The following is a 21,544-nucleotide window of genomic DNA, read 5'->3' as shown; positions in this document are numbered from 1 at the left end:
GGATAGATGTTTGTCGATACCTATCTCTCCATCTACTTCGGGGTAAGGATAGGTAGGCCTATCCATTAGGGATCTATCATAATATGGCATGTCATATAGCTCAACTCAAGCCCCTGAATTTTAAATGTTGTTGTTTTTATTGCCTCAGGTAAATAAAAAAAATGCAAAGAAAAAAATCCATCGCAATTTTCTTAGTGTGGACATCTCTAAATTGAATTAAACTAAAATGTGATTTTGCAGATAGCGCTGATGACTGTGACTTGGCACAAAACTCTATTTCCCATCGCCCTTTGCTGTCCAGTGTGAGGGGAAGGAAGATGGCGGCGATTGATGGAGTGGGACTGCTGCTGTTGCGCTTTTAAAACGACAAAAACAGAAGCAGTTAATGCTGAATTTTAGCGGTTGATTAAATGTAATGCAAGACGGTGGCATTGATCTGAGATTGCACATTACCGGACTAAAGGTAAGGCTAATTCATTAGCACACAGCCCACTGTTGCTGCCTTTGGCTAACAACGTTAGCTACTTTAAGCGAAATGAACAGTGAAGCTAATGTAAGCTAGCTAGCTAGCTTAATATCTGCTGCCGACACGTCTTTACAACCATTTCACAAATCAGATGTATTAGCGAGAAGCGATCCAGTTGGATTACAGATAATACAATGCATGTGGCGTTAGCTGCAAAGATGTTCATTTTGACAGCCTCCGTTAACCCTAAAGCCTTAGCATCAAGGCTCATCTTAACACTGGCTAAGACTCAGCACAGAAACGATAATTGTACAGAAAAGTATTGAACACGAAAACACAATGTTTACTTATTTATTTCCCGTCAACGAGAGCCAGAAATTACACATACACTGACAGTGTACGGTAACGTCACACAGAAAAAAGAAAAATTGCTAAAGCTTAATAAGAGTGTCAGTTAAAAGTCAATGGCTACACAACATCGCATAATGGGTTATAGAGAATTAACGTTACATACATTTGTTAATACACTCAAGAGCAGTTTTTGCCATGATGCACTGTCCAACATTGGATTTACTCTCTGCAAGCCGTCTTGAATAGCAAAGATAAAGCATGGATTGCTCATATTATTTGATATTAATTACTAATTCAATGCTGGCGTGCTGCTTCGATCTGTTCCTTACCTCGCACATTTTGCAAGCTTTATTAGAGTTTAACTTGCATTGAAATCTTAGTTATAAACAGAGTGCAACTGGAACTTCTGTCTTTGAGTAAATGGAGATCTTCAGACTTAACCTGTTTGATTTTTGGTGTGTCTAAGGGACACTCATATTGAAGTTGCTATATCTGTAGAGACCCTGTTCCTTAGATGCAAATAACCTATTAAAGGCAAACTATGCCCAAAATTCATACATGTTATTTCTATGATCTGACTAAGACAGTTCAAATATATCAGTAAACATGAACATCTCTCTCCCAGATCCAAAAACTATTGTGATGTCATTGGATATAAAGTTGGGAGATTCCCAAATAGACAATGAATAGACTTAATCACAATGTTTATTCATTATCATCACTATTTCTGGGTAGAAAATCCTTGTGTCACATACATTGTATTAAACAGCGCTGAGCAAACCTGACTCAGTTAGTTAGCATTTAGCCATCTAAAAAGGCCTATCAAAAACAATCAATGTCAGTTTGAAGTATACGCTATATTTAGAATAAATATTCAAAGCTTTACCTTGCCATCAGACAGCCTTTTCAGACGGGGAATTGACCCTGAATGCGGACAGGCCAATCATTGTGTAGCATCAGCCAGCTCCAACAATGGTCCAACAACATCAAGACTGTGCTCCATAGACTCTTATGCAGTTGTTCAAGATTTTCTTCATTTTCACACTAGTTTTTTGTGGATTTCAAGTTAAACGTTGTGTCATTATAATAGTGAATAAAGACCTACTCTGCTCTACGGGGACCAGTGAAGGGAAGCAGGGAAACTTGTGTGTCAGATGAACTGGTTTGGCTTTGCCCAGAGCTCCTGCCTATCTGGTGGCGGAGGTCCGGTGGTGGATAAATAATGATATGATTATTGTATTTTTTGATAATAATGTCTGAAGTCATTAAGCCCTTCATTTAGTGCTGCACGATTAGTCTAATCGCAATCGCGATGTCAGGCTGTGTGATTACGTAACTGCATAAAAGGCTGCGATTTGCGATTTAATGTAGGCTAAATAAATGTTAATGTGTGTGCCTGTGAACGTGACTGCCTCTCCTGTAGTGTGTGGAGTTTGTTGACATCACGCCCACAAGCTATCCTGGTGCGTGCAGGCGGCATGCAGCAGTGACCAACACAGACGCTGAAGAAGAGCATGAGCTCGACCCCGAACAGGCTGAGTTGGCGGCGAAAAAAACGTCTGTTACATGGTGGTACTTTGGATTCAGGTACAGCGACGTTGAACAGAAAGACGTGCTGTGTAAATGTAAAAGTTAAAGTCGCCACGTCCCGTGGCAACACGACCAATCTATATCAGCACTTGAGATGGGACGTGGCGACTTCAACTTTTAAACTTTTACACAGCACGTCTTTCTGTCCAACGTCACTGTACCTGAAAGACGTGCTGTGTAAAAGTTTAAAAGTTAAAGTCGCCACGTCCCGCGGCAACACGACCAATCTATATCAACACTTGAGACAGCACAGCACAGGGAAAAGTAGAAAGAGTGCATGCGAGAGAAAGCCGAGCCATGTAACATTAAGACAATGAGACAACTGAAAGCCGCCAGAGCCTCATCCAACAACAAAACAACATTCAAGCACAGTTAAGCAAACATTTGTAAGTGTCACAGGGAAATCATGGACTCCATAACAAATGAAAAATTGAGCAATTTTGCTGGGGTTCGGCCCACTCGACATGCTGCTGTGTTGTGCTATGACGCTGGAATTTGTCATTTACGTGACAACGCCTGAACGCAACATATACTCGCTCCGCTGTGTTTACAGTTCTGTGCTGCGCTGCTGTGTGAGCAGCATGTTTGACTGTGCTCAGTCTGTTGATGGTCATTGACTCACTGTCTGTCCATAACAATAACTGTCAGGTCAGTGCCCCCCTAATATAATGTAGGGGAAACACTGAATCAAGCAAAAAGACTCATGATACCATTTATTTATTACATTTTATTGTAATTATATTGTAATCGCAATTGCAAATCCAATTTCAACACATCAAGGAACAGGCTGCAATCACAAATCGCGATATTGTCCACCATAATTGCAATCGACATTTTTCCCAAATCGTGCAGCACTACCTTCATTACACTACTTTGAATGAGCCTAAGTTTTATCATATACATTTATGAAACAACCGTTAAAATAACCTTTCTTCACTTTATTATTTTTTTTTTAAATAACTGCGTCAAAAGCCTTTGTACCATATAAGATATATCATAATTTCCACTCTAGTTTTTATCTTATATTGCTGTGAAAACCAACACATTTCTTTTTCAAACAGCTGTATTTATTCAAGTTTCTCACCAAAAGTACATTTTACAATATCACATTGAACAAATCATGAGATCGTAATAATTTACGTCCACCATAACCCTTAACATAACTCATGCAACAATTCCGGGAAGAAGGGTAGAAAGAGTAGAAATCACGGCGTTGTATCAGTGGGTTACAACACCTAAACAATAAAATCAGGTCTGCACCTGCAGAAAGGCTCAATAGCTGATTAACTATCACAGAACATGAGGATGATTGATTAATTTCACCGAGGTGTCCACAGTTGGCATCCAAATATAATTGCGTGAAAAAAAAAAAAAGATACTGGTGAGAATTACAATTCTGCAATCATTGAAAAGGTCCTTCTTAAAAGGACAAGTCTATGTAACTCAGTGTAACCTCTGTTAGCTGTTAATTGTGGCCACTAACTGCTAAGTGCTAACACCTAATGTTAATTAGTTCTCCACCTGCCAATTTCAACACATCAAGGAAACAATGGAGTGCGTCCTCTGACATGAGGATAATGAGTTTACTGAGTCCTTTTGTCCTGAAAGTGGCACAGGGAAGATCTCTGTTCTTACGAAAACCTCTGTCTTTTATTTAATTTTATGATTATGATTATTATTATTATTATTATTATTATTATTGTTTTAATTAATTTATTACTTTTATTTTTAGGGCTGTAGTCAACTAAAGAAAATCTTGGTCGACTAAAGTCGCACATAATCTTCAAGTAATCAATTAGTTGTGGGGGAAAAAAATCTGCACGTTATTTTTACTTCTGCGGTGGTGTGTCTGTGTCACTCTGCAGTTACACATTAAATGTGGCTTAATAGAGACAATTTCAAACACAAGTATGCAAACTGGCTTCACTATAAACCACAGAACTGACAGACAAACACTTGTCTTTATCTGGACACATTTCCCCCACCAATACAACATGCTAACGTTATTAGCACAAGTCTATGGTGTTTACATTGTATAAATTAGCCTAGCAGCTAGCGATCTTTTCCTCTTCTCATATAAAACCAGGGACAACAGCAGCATCTAACAAAGGTAACGGTACATAATTTGGCTCCATTACAACTCACAACATTCACCGAAAAAACAACTGTCTTATACTTAACACGTTTTCCAAGCAAATACAACATGCTAACATTATTAGCGCCAGCCTATGGCATTTTACATTGTATACATTAGCCTAGCGACGAGCGGAGATTTCCTCTGCTCATATGAAGCCAGGATAAATCCCGAAGTATAAATCCCTGAAGGATAAATCACACACACGACTTAAAATGCTATTTTAGTGGAGGCTTTATTGTCTTCACAATTTATTGTTTCTTATCAGTGAAATACAAGTAAATACAAGCTCCGTTTCCACTGAGGGAAATGGTGTCAGTATACAGACAGGAGGTCTGTGTCATCGCGGCGCCAGAGATATTGGATAAAGCGAGATACCCCACCGTAGGCTTATCCAATGTTAAGAAAATGGTTACTCTTCCTGTCTCCTAAGTGGGCGTGGTTAGCTCTCCCTCCAATCAGAGCCTGTTCTCCCTCAACCCCCCCCCTCCCCACCACTGTGTTGAACAGAGGCTCTGTGGATGTCTGTGTATGCGGATCGAGAAGCAGGTGGAATGAAAATACATTCTTCCTATTATTGCAGCCTATTGCGACACAAAGCTTGGACATTTTTTATTTATTACTAGCGGTAAATAACTGTTTGTAAGCTAACTGTGATTTTACCGCCTGTTTATCAAGATCACAACATCTCACAAGAACTTGTTTTCTGAGACGGACAAGTCTCAAACAAAGTTAATTTTCTCTTGATCTGTGCGGATGAAAAATGCAGCTTTAGTGTCAGAATGTTGCTAAGATGTGTGGCTTGTGGAAAACGAACCCAATATTTACTTTAGTGACTATAGGGCGAAAGAATTGACCATAAATTGTGATCACGTTCATTTTCCTCATTGACGATAATACATTCAGAGCTGCCCCAAGTCTCCTACGGGGGCGTGGCGCTGACGTCACTGAATCAGGAAGTGAGCTGAGTGGGGTATCTCGCTTTATGCAATATCTCTGGCGGCGCTGAGCGTGAGGGTGGGCGAGTCCAACTTTCTGTAAACAACAGGGGTGTTTTGAAAACACTCCCATTTTCACAGGTAACTTAGCCTGTCCCCCCGCCGCAGGAAATAATGGATTAATCCTGGAATGCTGTTGATGTAGCACTTTTCTCCTTATGAAAGTAACACAGCGATTATTTGACTAATGAGAATTTGGTCGGATGACAGCATAGCGACCAAATAATCGACTAGTCGACCAGGAGACTACAGCCCTATTTATTTTATTTTTTATTTTGTATGTATGATTACTGTGTATTTATTCATTTATTTTTATTAATCTGTCTTCTTAGCTGGCATATTCTTCTATTCTGTCACTTATTTATTTATTTTAACTTAATTATTGACGGATCTAATTCGAATAAACACAAGAAGTTTGTGCTCTAGAAAAGGATCAGCACTCAGTCAATAACCTCCTAAGCCCTATGATAAGCTATTATGGCAAGGCTTAACTATACAGACCAGTGAGCAGTGATAACTAACATGTCTTTGGGGTCATCGGGTGGGAACCTCCTTTCACCAGTGTTTCGTCTAGTTGGTCCCACGACACCTCCAGGAGGCTAGAAAGTGATCTCTGGTGCCCCAGAGACACTCCCCTAATGCCAGGTCTCACTGCTCCCCACACCAACCCAATAACCTCCTTTACCTTACTTACACATGGCTTTCTCAGCCCAAACAGCACTGCCACCTTCAACCAAACCCAGGCTCTGTACATGCGAGCTCCAGGTAGAAGCAATGCTGATACTACCTTTCCTAGCACATTCACCATACTCTATTTCACACGCTACATAGCATAACTACAATATAAGCTAAAGTTAAAGGAGATAAATAAACTTACAGGATCAGCAAACACACTCACCTTGCAGCATGGTCTCAAACAAAAGGGATTCAAATAGGCCACTCCCACATTAAATAACCTTCCTCTTCCTGAATTTCCTCCTTACTTACACATGGCTTTCTCAGCCCAAACAGCACTGCCACCTTCAACCAAACCCAGGCTCCGTACATGCGAGCTCCAGGTAGAAGTAGTGCTGATACTACCTTTCCTAGCACATTCACCATACTCTATTTCACACGCTACATAGCATAACTACAATATAAGCTAAAGTTAAAGGAGATAGATAAACTCACAGGATCAGCAAACACACTCACCTTGCAGCATGGTCTCAAACAAAAGGGATTCAAATAGGCCACTCCCACACATAAATAACCTTCCTCTTCCTGGATTTCCTCCTGAGAGGAAGTGGATCTCTCCACCTGATCTCAAGGAGTGATGTACTCTGCTTAGTAGTTCCCCCTGCTGGTCCCCAACTGACATTATTTCTACGCTTCCAGATCCATTGGCTACACCTAATTGATTCATCTGACATTTCCTTCACTGTCTTCCTCAAACTCTGTCCCCGCACTCCGAGTTCCCCCAGGAGCGAGACAGCTGATCTTGCTATGAATCCCCTACACCCCACTTCCACTGGACAAATCCTAGTCTTCCATCCTCGCTGCTCAGCTTCTGCTCCTAAGTCTGCATATCTAAGCTTTTTTCTTTCATAGGCGTCTTCCACTGAGTCTTCCCAAGGAACTGTCAGCTCAATGAAATAGACTATCCGTTGACTCACTGACCGCAACACTATGTCAGGCCTCTGCTTGGTACAAACTATTTCCTGGGGAACAACAAGCTTTCCCCCTAAATCTACTTGCATTTCCCAATCACAAGCACCTTCTAGGCGGCCACACCCTTGCCTCCTTACTAACTTATCCCTTCTGTATTTCTCTCCCTCACAGACAAACTGAATTCCTAAACTCCTATCCTTCTGAATTCACCTGTCTTCGTTTCCCTTCGATGCCTGCAGCTAAACATTTCAACACCTGGTTATGTCACCATGTATATTGGCCTTGTGACAAGCTAACTTTACAGCCTGACAAAATATGCTTTAAGGTTGCGGTACCTGAACACAATGGGCATGATGGGTCCTCATTTACCCACAGTTTTAGATTCTGGGGGGTTGGTAGCACATCGTATGTAGCCCCTACCAGGAATCTAATACGATTCTCCTCCATACTCCACAGGTCCCTCCAACTAAGCTTCCTCTTCTCTACACTTTCCCAATTCAACCACTGTCCCTGTTTAGCCTGGGCCACTACCTTTGCACCCCTTACTATCTCCTCCTGTCTACGTATCTGTTCCACAACCAGCTTTCTTTTATCTTTGAGACCTGCTGTATTCCATACCAGTTTGCCTTAGCCAAGCCCCAGGCCTCCCTGGCCAAACTGAACATTACCAACATTAACTAACTAACTAAAATTGTTCTATTCTATTTTAAGTTTTTATCCTGGGTCTGGTGTTTCCGCACTCATGATAGCATTTCCTCAGTTCCTCCATTTCCTCAGTTCCTTAGTTCAAAAAGCTTGTTATAATTTTAGTCCTTACAATTACAGTCTTTAAATGTGTGTGTGTGTGTGTGTGTGTGTGTGTGCGCGTTTGTTTTTATTGTGTGAAGCACTTTGTGTTGCATTATTTTTGTATGAAAAGTACTATATAGATAAAGTTTGATTGATTGATTGGGACGACAGGATGCTGTTAGTCATCAAGTCCCACTTTTTATCTTGATGTGACACAACAAAAAAAACACTGGTCACTGCCATCTGTGAATGTCATCTTATTTGCTGACAGGCAGAGGGCAGTCAACAAGGCAATTATTGGCCGATTAATTGCTGCACCCCTATATCTCTGGTGAGCTAGTATGAGCCAGCAGCATTGGTTTTGCCAGTGTATTGGTTGAGCTTTGATATGGACAAACTGGATGTCACTCATTATCTAAAAAAAACCCCATTTCATTTCCTCAGTTGTAGTTGATCCAAATTAACCAGCTTATATCCCTGCAGAATCATTTTCACACTCTAAAGCACTATTCGGACGGGATTAGTTTTACATGGGCACGTGGGGTAATGTCACTTTACCACAGGACGTCTGTAATATTAATGGCCGATTCGCACGGGATAAGAAGTATCAGTAAAACTACCACAAGTGGGAGGGGTAAATCCATTCACGCACCACCCCTCCTGCCATCATGTGCGTATGATAGGACTGTCACAAGCACCATGAAATTGAGTTAGAATATTTTCAAATTAATTTAGTAAAGCAAATAATATTAGAATTTATTATTATTATTATTATTTATTTTACTTTTTTTTTTTTTTACAAAAAAAAACAAAAAACAAAAAATAAGATGCTTATTGCTGGCGCAATATGAATGTGACACTCAGATGAAAACACCCGTTGTGACCTCACTGAAGTGCCAGGTATGATCAACTTCTGCCTTGTTATTTGAGCAATGTTTGGATACTTCAGTGCGCCTGTAGTTTTCCACCACAACAGTGGATCCTGGCCGGCTCGTAGTGGTGTCTCATTCTGGTAACGTTTCATCTCTTCTTCAAAAAGGGTAGGCAGGGAGGCAGCAGGTGCAACACTCTCCCTGTATGTCTCCCCGAACAGGTCACACATCGCGGACAGCGCAGTGGGAGGTGTTGGTGCAGCGGGCTCCCCCGCCCGCGCCTCTCCCTCCATCACTGCGTCCCTCTCTGGCCCGGCTTGTGAGCGAGCCATTTTCGCCCGAACAGGATTCGCCGTGATATACACCATTATTGATAGTATTAATTTATTAATTATTAATGATATTCGAAATATCAAATTTAGGTTAAAACTTATAAAAAAATATATAGGCTATATTCGAATATATTTCTAACGTCAATTTTTTTTTTTTTTTGACAGCCCTAACACACATATTTACTGCTGGTCTATTTGCACGGGATTAGTATTACCTGAGGTAATTGTCCGGGACCCTTTTACAGAAGGTAAAAGTCGTAGTAATCTTTACTGACATCGTGCAGTAATGATTACTGACATGGCACATTCGGACGGGACTAAAATCTCTGGTAAGTATTACTTTACCCCACGTACCTATGTAAAACTAATCCCGTCCGAATAGGGCTTATGTGTTCACAAATGATAACCCAGTCTACATCAGCCTCTGTGCTTTTAACATTTCCAGTTAGATTTTCATTAAAATAAAGACTGCACATGTTCTACCTTTTCTGCTAGGTTTATTCCTGGATGACATTATTCCGGCGTGGCCTTGCCCATCGCTGCTGGCTTCCAGGACCTACTGTGTGAACTCTGCACTACTAGTATTCCTGGCCCATGGACTTAACTCCAGCATCAGGCTTCAAAAGGAGGCCTGCTGCCTCCTCTTCCCCAAGTGGAGTTAAAGAGATTTCCAGAAGCCCTCTTGCTTGCTCTCCCTCCTTGTCTTTGTCATCTCCTTCATCTGATCCATCTTCGCCCCTGTCTACATCCTCCTCTGTTTGTGCCAACTCGTCAGTTTATCAGAATCATGTCAAAGGTCAGACACAAGGGACAGAGCTGGCCAGGGTATCCTCTACTTCTACCTCTGTAACAATGCAGTCTCTCTCCACACCCAGCACCACCTCCTCAGAATCCTTTCCTCACACGTCCGTGCAGCCACCCGTTGATTGTGAAGAAGAGAAAAGAGAGATGTATGATCCTTTCCATCCAACTGAGGGAGTGAAGGGGGAAGATGGGGATGGGGAGAAATATGACCCATTTGACCCCACTGGTTCCCCAGCGTCAGATGCTGATGATGGAAGTGGTAAAGTGAGGGGGATGAAAAGAAATGCTGAGAGAGGAGATCAAGAGGAGAAAGAGGAAGAACCTCCAGATTCCACAGACACATTGACTGACCTGCCAAGCCCCTGTCTGACCACCCAGCATCCTCTAAGGAGGAGAGTGGACTGTAGCACTGCCAAAGCTGGAGAGCAGAGGGAGAGTGCTGACTCCGATCACTCCGAGATAGAGGAGGGAGAGATAGTTGGGGCTGCTGACAGAGATGGAGGCAACAAGAGACCTGCAGGAGAAATCCTCCCCCTGAATTCTCCCAGCGTCTCCTTCTTTGGTTCAAAGCCAGAGCGCATCCTCCGGGTGCTGGATGGGGATGGCTTTGTGTCAGTGCGTGCAGAGAGCAACTGGGAGGTGGACAGAGAGCCCAAAGAGGAGCCTGTCGTAGGAGTAGAGGATCTGAGAAGGAAGCTGGTCAGCAGACGGAAGGAAAGATATCTCTCCTTTCCTGCTTCTTCCCCACTCTCTCCTCAGCCAACACCTCCTCCCTCCCATCCTCCAGCTTCTACACCCTCTCCCCCTCTCACACCTCCGATGGAGCAAAGCAGCAAGAACCGCAGCAAGTCCTCCAAGAGCTCCAAGGATCGTGAACAACAGAAAAGCAAGGATAGGAAAGCTGGGGAGAAGGAGGAAAGAAGAAAGAAGAGTAGAAAGGACAAAGAGGGAGGTCGGGAGAGGAGCAGAGAAAAGGAGCGAGGGCACAAGATAGGGAAGGAGGTTAAAGGAAGGAGGAGCACCAGGAGCAGTAGCCGAAAGAGGAAGAAAAGACAGCACAGCAGCCCAGAGGCTTCACAATCCTGTAACTCTTCAGGAAGAGGCAGCCACACTAGACACTCCTTTTCCAATCTATCAGAAGAAAGACACAGAGAGAAAAAAAGAGATAAAGACAGAGACAGAGGAAGAGAGAGAGTCAGGGAAAGGGAAAGGAACAGGGACAGAGACAGAATGCAACACCGGACCAGTAGCCATAGAAGAGATGGAAGAGATCGAGATTCTAGCTCCAGAAGGGAGGAGGGGGAAAGGAAGGGAAGACAACATTCAAGCAGCAGAGAGCGGGGCATTTCAAAGAGGTCCAGAAAAAGCAGGGAAAAGAGGGATGGTGATAGAGACAGGCAGCGTGAGAGGGAACGCCGACGGGATGGTCGTCCTGTTGTTCCACCATCTATCCAAGACCTCAATGGGTCTGACCTCTTTGCCATTAAGAGAACTATCACGGTCACCACCACCACAACCACCACCACTGTACCTGGCTCCCCAAGACTTGCCCCAACCTCCCCGTGTCGGCCCACACAGGACTCTGACAAGCCCCACAAGAGGAAGAAGAAGAGAAAATGGCACTCAGCTGGAGAGATGGACGACCAGGGAAGTTGTCACAGCCAGTCACAGTCACTCTCACCACCAAGGTATCACAGCTACGAGTCAGACCGCTATTCAGACAAATTGGAGATTGACGTGTTGTCTTTGGATGGTGAGGCTTTGGACTCAGACTACCCATCTTTGGAGGATACACCTCCCGCTGCCCTGCCTCCAGAGCCACTCATCCCCAGCCCCAAAATTAAAACTACCCCAAAGACTGGACGACATCACCCAAAAAAGAAATCTCGCACAATAAAGAAAATTGGTCAGTCAGAATCCTCCTCCTCCTCTTCCAATAGAACCAAAAGCAAATGCCTCTCCTCACTGACAGTCACTTCAGGCTCTGCCTCCGCCTCATCTGGTTTTCCCTCAGCAAAGCGAGGTAGGAAGATGGGAAAGGACAAAGACCGCGACAAAGGCAGCAGAAAGGATTTGGGTCGCTCTGGCAAATCCAAGAAAGAGAGCAGCAGCAGTCAGAAAGGCAAGCTCCAGTCGAAAGTCTCTGTGCTGGTACGTGAGGGTGTGAGCAGCACCACAGGGGCTTCTGTTGGGTCAGGAAAGCTGGGTATGGACCTCCTAGGACCAGGAGGTGCAGGGGGTGTTGCTGGGGGCTCTGTGGTGGGTGGCTCAATAGCGGTAGTCTTCTGCAGGGACAATGAGAGCAGGTCTCCATTCCTCAAACCTTGCTCAGAGCCACTGTCACTGGGCAGCCGCAGTAAAGATCTGGCCAGTATGGGAAAGCGAAGTAGCCTGGTTGCACCACCATCCTCCTTAACCAGTCCTGCAGGACTTAAATCCAAAAAAACAAAACCAAGCTCCATCACATCCACTTCTTCCTCTGCCTCCTCCCCATCATCAACTCTGGCAACCAAGCGCCGTCGTCGTCTTGCCAAGAAGACAAGAGAAAAGACTGTGGCTGTAGGGTTGACAGCTGGAGACGACAGCCAAACAAAAGCACTGTCTGAGGGCTGGGGTGGAGCCTCCTTAGATGTTCAGTCAGCCAGTGGAGATGGGAGCAAGTCAGTCAGTCCACATACTAGCCAAGCTGGCCCTGCGCCCTGTTCCTCCTCCTCTTCCTCCTCCTCTTCCTCCTCTACCAGTGTACTTCCACCCTCTTCCTCGCCACCCCACACACCTCCACCGTCTATGGCTCCAATGCGGGACACCAGGGAGTCTTCGCCAGACTCTCAGACTGTGGACAGCAGCTGTAAGACCCCAGACCCATCATTCCTAGCCGAGGACTGTCCAACTCAAACCAGCCCCACACTCCCGGCATCCAGTCCATCCAGCCTTTCCACCCCCCAGGGATCTGGCCTCGGCATTGCCTTGTCTACACCCTCTGCCAAGCCCTGTACTCCAGATGACGCAACCAAATCCCTGGCCTCGCCCCCGTGCACATCCTCTTCCGCAAGCTGTGGTCTCACTTCCGTTTCCCTGCCTCTATCATCTTCATCAGAACCCTCTTCCTCCTCTGTGTCTTCCTCATCTGCTAGTAAGCCCCCCCCCCCCCCTCCTCCAGCAGCGCCTGCCCTCCCCTGGAGTCTGCAGACCGGGGTGGACTGCACAACTGGAGGAGTTCTAGCATGTGAGTTCCTTCCAGTAATGTATACCATTGTTATTACCAAACATTTACACCTTATTTGGGCATACAAATGACTACATTATAAAGTGAAATGAGTACTTCACCCACAAATCAGTCATGTTGTTTTACCTTGAATTTGTGAAGAAAATGTTCTTTTTCTCACATGACTTCATAAAAATGGCAAACGTGTTGATTTATTGATCAACTGGGGACCACTTTTAACTACAGCAGAACTATATCAAAACATCTGTTTACTAACTCGCACACAAAGATTTTACTGGAACATTTATTTATTTATTCATGTGGGTTATCTTGCACCAGCTGGCACCCAGGAGAGAGCCATAACTGTTCACAGGTTTCTTCAGTTTTGTGAACAACAACAGTAACTCAGAGTGAGATTCAGTTTCTGTATACAATATTTATAGTTTGACAAAATACAGTCTACGACAAATTACACATTTAAACAGTTCCCAAATACAAAAATTGTCCCCTGGGATAAATCAACAGGCGATTTTCTTCTCTTTCCGTTTTTCTTTATTTTCCTTTTTTTCCCCTATCTGGACCTTTAAGCTCTGCCATTTTGCCTCTGATCATCACGCTGTAACCTGTGACAGGCTGTGATGCTATGATAACTGCTGCATGTTCACATATATGTAGTTGTTTGTCGAGCCACATGTAGGTTTACATTACATAAGATTTAATCACTTGAAGACACTGACTCCTGTGTGTACATGGCAAGAGAGGAGAGGAAGAGACGCTGTGCTGCTGCCGGCAGAGTCACTGAATGAGTTCACTCTGAAGTGAGGGTAACTCGGGGTAACTCGCTTTAGAGTCTGAGAAGTCCTGGGCTGTTCATAAAACATCCAGGACGCCCAGGCCTGATGACGCCACAATTAATTCCATGTTACTGAAGTAGCTCCTCTTTTTGGAACCACCGTGGAGTCAGTAATTATTTTGCTTTCAGCCATGCTTGTTGTTGCCGTGGGTAACAGTATGTCGTCAATATGTCAACAAGTCAAAATATTGTGACTAGTATTGTCACGATACCAAAATCTTTGTTTCGGTACCAATACCAATATGAATTTCGATACTTTTCGATACTCTTTGGTACTTTTCCTAAGGAACAGTCCTTTTGGATACAAACCTTTAGAACAATAAATAGTAGGGGAGTAACTGTACCAAAAAAATCATGGTTCGGTAAGTACCTTGGTACGGACGCCACGGTTTGGTAACTCAAATGTTCCACCAAGTTTGTGTTGTCTCGTGTTGTCTCCCTTTGCGAGGCAGACTTTCTCTTGTCTTTTTTCACGTGCGCCAGCTGCGAGTGTTGATACAGGTGTTGTCATACACACAACTTGCGCAATCTGTGCTCCAATAGGAACAAGAAAGGCGTTTGCATGCATAAATGAGTAAAATAAATTAATGAATTGAATCAGTTTCAAAGTACCGGTATTTTCCAAATGCAGTATAGTACCGTATGGAATACTCTAGTACCGTGGTACTATTTTAGTACCGGTATACCGTGCAACACTAATTGCGACTATCACACAATGAATTTTTCATATGATATTAAAAATTATACGAGTATTGTCATGAATGAGATGATATGGCCCATTTCTAATATGGATATATTGATATCGGTTATTGGCAAAACGAGTTGTTATTTATTGGCATATCGGATATCAGAAAAAAAAATTCCAATATCGTGCATCCCTAAAAATAATATGAATTCTTCACGAATTCAAGGTAATGCGGCATGAGTAATTGATATAAAAACGGTCATTTTGTGGGTGAAGTATTCCTTTTTATACACTTTATTTTATAGACAACTACCAGATTTAGGTCATTTCATTTTTATCATATAAATAAACAATGTTCAGAGGCTTGAAATGGACCCTTGTGACAGAAATTCATCTTTTCAAGTTTTGTTACCTTTGATCTTTGAAAGTGTTTTTGTTATTACAGTGTGGTAATGCACTGCATGAATTTCAGATTAATATGCACTTTGAACTTGGAGTGACCGATGTGTTTTTATCAGGGCTAGTACTATTTAATAATCAAGGGGACCGATAACTGAACTGATATACATTTGCAGTAAAAATGAAACTCTTAAAGGAATAGTTCAGATTTTTTGAAGTAGGGTTGTATGGGGTACTTATCCATAGTCAGTGTATTATATACAGCAGATGTCTGTCAGTACGCCCCTAGTTTGAAGAAGCAGGCTGGAGTCTGACATGGAAGCTCAGCAATGTACTGCTGTGGAGGGGTCAGCAATAGAACGTATATTAGCCACCTAAAAGATGACTATCTGTTTAAGTAAGCTATATTAAGAGTATTTTTTAGCGCTTTACCTTTCCATCAGACAGCCTGGTCGGACGCAAAAGCAGTTAACAGCTTTAGTTCCCTATCTATACTCTCATCAAAGCCACCAGCCTCCATGGACAAAAACCTTCTATTGCTGCTTTAATTAATTAGTTAGTTTGTGTTATTTTGTGACTTTGGTGAATTTGAACTAACCCTTTTAAATGCCAAAGTCACACAACAACACAAATAAACTAACAGTTGGAGGCAGTCTTCGACCAGCAGCTCCTTTGTTCAGCTATGTTAAATCACCGTTTTTCTCAATAGAGTCCTTTTCATGACATAATGGTCTTTCTCATTCTTCCTCTCAGTGACTGCTCTGCTTTTTAAAATGGAGGAGGCCAATATCGCCAGCAGGACGAAAGCACAAGAGTTCATTCAAGCAACCAGCCAGGTGAGAAAGTAATGCTGACTGACTGTCTTAACCAAGGAACAAAATTAGGTTCAAGGTTCAAGGTTTCTTTATTAATACCGGCTGGTAAATTTGTTGTGCAGACAGGCACTCGGCGATGCCAGTATAAAAAAACATTCACACCCAGACATCATGACAGACAAATCACAAATAAAAAAACACAATATAATCAAAATACGTGGTCATAGTCATAGGAATAGAAGTAAAAAAGTGCTTCTACATAGAAAAGTGCTTCTACATGTCCCTGGGGCCAACTAAATTCAATATGAACAAGATCACCTTGTGGCTTTACTGTTCAGCATTACAATTGCTGTGGGTATGAAGCTACTTCTGTACCGTTTTGTCCTGCCCTTAGGGGCCACAAAACGACAGCCAGAGCGAAGGAGCTGGAACTCGCCATGCAAAGGATGTGAGCCGTCGTTACGAATAGCGCTGGCTTTATGCTGCAGCTGTGTGTCATAGAGGGCTGCCATGGTGAGCTGAGGCTCACCAATTATCCTACCAGCCCATTTGATAATCTGGTTCAGGGAGTTTTTGTCCTGCAGTGACAAATTACCAAACCAGGACACCAGGGCAAAAGATAACATGGACTCAATAAAAGCTCGATAAAATAGCCTGAGCATAGTTTTGTCAATGTTAAAACTGGACAATTTCCAAAAATTAGCACCATCCTCCAGCCAAAACTGGTTAATTATGCCACAGGGAATGGCTGGTAACATTTGAACAGTCTCTAGCCATTAGGGATGTCCTGATAAAGTTTTTTTTGACGCCGATCTGAGTCATTTGATATGGAGTACCTGCAGATACTGAGTCCCAATCCAATACTTTTTTCCGAAATAATACAGCTGCGAAGTACCTTAAAGTTATTAAAATCATTCCGATGTATATGTCTGATTGAATAGCTGCAGTGCAGTGCATTTTTAAAAAAAAACAAAAAACCTGCATTTAAGCTGCCCTTGAATGTTTCATTTTTCCTTTTATTTTATTTATTTTTTATTTATTTTTTACAAAAAAAGTATAAAATCACAAACCTTCTTTTTAATCTTTTTGGCCTTGTCACTGTCTCAAGGGATTTTCTCCTCCCTTTTAGAGAGTATCCTTTAGTGTTTGTTGCTTCAGTGCAGCATTTGTTACCTGACTGAAGTGTATTCTGTTGACTGTGTTCTTTCGTCATCTGTTCATGCATTACATTAATAAATTAGTCTGCTCTTATTGGCTCTTAGCTTGTGGGGCTTTTGTTGTACTTGCAGTGGCGTGTTGAGTGTGACAGACCACTGTCTGTCTCTCCTCCGCCCACGGTGAAACATGATGCTCTGGAGATGCCACAAAGTAAAAGACAAGAGACTCACTGAAACGAGTGCTCATAATTTTGGTAAATAACATAGATAAACATCGTGTTTTGCTGTTGTTTATGGTGTGTGGTGTTTCGCTTTGGCCGAGGCTCAGCCCCTGCTCTTACATATACAGGAGCTCAGCAGAAGGGAGACAGACAGCGGAGACTTGAAGACTTGTAGACAGCTCCACTCGTTGCCCCGCTGTGCATGAAACCATCAAGGGTAAAAATACCTGCGTAACAGTTAATGTTAAACGAAGGATCAGATCAGGCTCTATATAGCTCAATATAGCTGATCCTGATCAGTTAAAAAGTGCCTTTATCGGCCGCGATACTGATATTTGAGATCAGATCATCTCTATAAGCCCTTTGGCCAGTGGACAAAATTTTTTATTTTGTACCCAGAGTCTTAAGCCATCATTCACCTCAGTCTTCATTTGAAAATAGCTTTTAATGTAACCAAGAGGAACCTTAAGGGCATTAAAAAAACAAACAGTATGTCTGTAATTTGGCTGTTTTCTATTGTCGAAAAAAAGCAAAGGCAAGTTTCAGAAACACTGGCCTTCATTTATGAAATGCGCATACGAAATTTGAGTCAGTGTGGACTTGCAGTGCAGCACAATTAATCAGGCTGAGTTGAAGTACTGTTCTTGAACCACAATCTGACTTGTATCTAAGTATTTGCAGCTACATATTATTTACTTAAAAATGTATAGTCGCTATATGGAGGTGCTCTCTATCATAGCTGGCAGCTGCCTGGCGTTGTGGGACTATCTCTAGGCTGACGGGAGGTTGGACACCATTGGTGGCTGGCTCCAATATATCTAGGCTATTAATGTTTCTTTTTTTTAACACTGACAAAACCAAAGCATGTGTAGTTCATTTGTCATTAAAATAGCACAAAAAACTGCAACAGAGTAATTATTTAAATACTAGTAGTATGGATTATTACATTTGTACTGTTGCGGCGGCTCAGGTGGGTAAGACACAGGTGGTAAGTCTGTCTCTCCTCATTCACTTGTTATGCTGAAATGGAAGCAGACCCTATATGAGCGGCCACACTCTTCTAGGTCTGGGTCAATTATAAGCTTTAATATGAATTACAGTTACAACAATATCAATATTACATAATATATAGGCTAGTATTATGTCCTGCCAAACAGCATTCCTTCCTCTCTTTTGCTTGTATTATTTTGCTGTGCAGTTATAAAACAAGAATTCGAACATATTTTCTTTAATATGCAGGGCTGTACAGTGCGACATATATGTTGCACGTGCGATGGAAAAAAATGTTTGTGTGATGAATTTATTTGCCTAGTAGCATGCGTGCGACAGACTGCTTGCGAGCTGCTTGTGTGTGTGTGTGTGTGTGTGTGTGTGTGTGTGTGTGTGGTCCGTTTTTTTTTCTCGTGTTTTTTACAAGAGGACAAGAGCGTTCACTGCCGTGCATCGTCTGGCAGCCAGGTGAGTTGGTTCATTAGCGTAATGAACGGAGGGAAAGCTCTTGTCATTGAGTGTCTTTATCTCTGTGGGGAAGGCGGGGCTATGGGCTACACACACACACACACACACACACACACACACACACACACACACACACACTGCGATCTTCGTGAGGGGGAGACAAGGCGGAGAAAGAAAAAAACAGTTGAGCGTAAGAGAAAGACAAGGAACTTGTTCCTAAACCAAATGCCACGGCCCCTGTGTGGGAGTGTTTTGGATTTAAACCAAATGACAGAGTGGAGCCCATTAATTTGGATGAGCCGGTGTGCCGGGTTTGTTCTAAAACCATCTCAACAGTAAGAGCGAATATGACCAACTTAACTGCACACCTGAGAGTGAGAGACTGACAGTCTATTTTTTTGTATTTATAAGGTCTTTATTTATTTTGGTATTTTTACATGTTATTTCAGATATTTAAATTTTCTTGTTTTGCATTCATAAATATTGTGAAATAAATGTTCATTTCTCTTTAAAAGGGTGTACTTGCATCATTATGCCTTTATTATCATTATATAAGTTTAAAAAATGGTCTAAAAACAGCAAAATTACAACAATAATAAAAATGGTCTTAAAAGCACAATATTGCGCAATATTATCGCCTATCGCAATAATTTCTGACGCATTTAATCTCCCAGCAGAATTTGTTCTTGTGACAGGTGCCTCAAACTTTCTAGCCTGTGCTACAAAATTATCACCCTCTGTAGCACCAGTGCTATGGGCTAAAAAAGTTAACGTACAGCCCTGATATGAGGTCAAAGCCATCCTCGTTCTCAGACTGGCATGACAAGGACAGAACATTAGAGCCTCAGGATTTTGCATAGCAAAATTCGGTCAGATTGAAGAGGGTGGGTCTCTTTGTTAATTAGAAGCAAATGTGTTTCGTCCTATTCCTCAGAGAAATGGACAGGGAGTAAAATCTGGTATGACTGTACTGCTTTGTCTCATGTCTCTCATGCAGATTCTCACACAGGCCAATCAGAACCAGTCCCAGCAGCTTGCCCCTCCCTCATCAGCCTCCTCCTCCTCCTCCTCACAGATCCCTCCCCCTCCCTCTCTTCCTCCGCCTCCTGGTCTGAGCCCAGCCCAGTTCATCCTGCACAGCTCTCTTCCATTGGTCGGCTGCACCAAAACTCCACCCTCTCTCCTGCACCCCTCCATAGGTGGTGGATGTGCACAGACCCCGCCCTCCATCATGCCTGTGGGGCTGTCTGGAGTTACTGGGAGCTCTGGTGACACTGGTTGGGACAATGAGAGCAAAGACCCTGATAAGGTAAAGTAGAGTTTGCTCTCCTGTGTGTCATGCAGTATCTCACATAAGTGAGTACACCCCTCACATTTCAGCAACCATTTTATTATATCTTCTCAAGGGACAATACTATAGAAATGAAACTTGGATATACTTTAGAGTAGTCAGTGTAAAGCTTGTATTGCAGTATAGATTTACTGTCCTCTGAAATAACTCGACACACGGCCATTATGGTCTAAATAGCTGGCAACACAAGTGAGTACACCTCACAGTGAACATGTCCAGATTTTGCCCAAAGTGTCAATATTTTGTGTGAGCACCATTGTTATCTAGCACTGCCTTAATCCTCTTGGGTATGGAATTCACCGGAGGTGCACAGGTTGTTAGGGATGCACGATAACTTTTTTCCCCCACCGATACTGATGCCGATAACGATAACCGATAACATTTTTCATAGTTTATATACACACCTGTGGTAAAGAAAGGCAAAGATGTAGTGAGTAAAGATGAATTTAACATTATAACTCTGCCTCTGACTTATCAAAATAATGTAACAGATATCACTAGGGTTGTAATCACAACAAAAACAAGAAAAGTTATGACTAAAATAAAAAACATTTATTTTTGCTTCACTCAGCTGCATCAGTCAATAAAAAAAGACTTTACAGAACAAAAACTCTGCAAAAATAAAGTGCATCACTCTCCATACAAAAATAATGACTTCTAACAAAAGCCTTGTGTTCCTTGAGAACAAAACAAAATCATTTTTCATTTTAACCCAAATAAACAAGGTTTCCCTAATCCACAACAAGCCTGATTAGGTCTACATTCCCTCATAGAAGAACAGGGGTTAAAGTTCTCTGGCACAGCGCCGGATTTCCGGCGTGGCGAAGTTTCTGTCCAGCACAGGCAGAAGTGCTCTGCAGTGCGAGCATTTCACTCGCATTTGCCCCTAAAAATATATATATGTGCGAACCGGGAAAATGATTTAGGCGCACAGTGTGCGAGTAAACACAACCTACTGTTTACCATAATCGGCATCGGGCGTTTTTTCATCAATAACCGATCAAATAAATGTATTTTAAAACTCGCTCCTTTGGCTCTGATACAGCCGTCTCCCTGCCTGCAGTCCCCACTGCACTGGGCTTTGTAACAATGTCCTGCCTACAGCCCCCTCTGATTGGTTACATGGCACAAGTGATAGCCAATCAACGTCAGTGTTGATTGCCTGTGCATGCTTTCACATCATGTCACATTGAGACACAGAGCACAGACGGAGCGGGAGAGGCTCCAGTAAGCCAGCGGTAATTTTGAAGGTAAGGTAACAGGAACCAGACAGAAACAAAAGCTGCAATAAAAATCCTCTATGCTGAAGTTAAAAAGTCACCACCACAACATTATATGATCCATTTCAATGATGACATGCTTGCCCAGAGGCGAAATTTCGACTTAACTGCCTGTTTAATTCACATCAAGCGCAATA

The 21,544-nt window shown here is 42.6% G+C and overlaps 1 protein-coding gene across 2 annotated transcripts in view; it reads left to right on the top strand.

Annotated features, from left to right (window-relative positions):
• The first annotated feature begins 292 nt into the window (after positions 1-292).
• scaf1 (SR-related CTD-associated factor 1) overlaps positions 293-21,544 on the top strand; it is a 44,574-nt gene continuing 23,322 nt past the window's right edge. Inside the window, exons 1-4 of one of the 2 annotated variants that reach the window (XM_033644451.2) lie at positions 293-463; positions 9,675-13,209; positions 15,879-15,961; positions 19,852-20,085. In XM_033644451.2, coding sequence (XP_033500342.2) covers positions 9,774-13,209; positions 15,879-15,961; positions 19,852-20,085 — 3,753 coding nt within the window. In that variant the 5' untranslated portion in view covers positions 293-463; positions 9,675-9,773. Of the gene's footprint in view, positions 464-9,674; positions 13,210-15,878; positions 15,962-19,773; positions 20,086-21,544 lie in introns of both variants that reach the window. The other variant, XM_033644450.2, reaches the window with a different exon arrangement.

Source organism: Epinephelus lanceolatus, chromosome 18 (genome assembly GCF_041903045.1).
Source record: "Epinephelus lanceolatus isolate andai-2023 chromosome 18, ASM4190304v1, whole genome shotgun sequence".
NCBI classification, from domain to species: Eukaryota; Metazoa; Chordata; class Actinopteri; order Perciformes; family Serranidae; genus Epinephelus; species Epinephelus lanceolatus.
The sequence above is the reverse complement of the archived record's forward strand: the minus strand, read 5'-3'. Positions and strand labels throughout refer to the sequence as shown.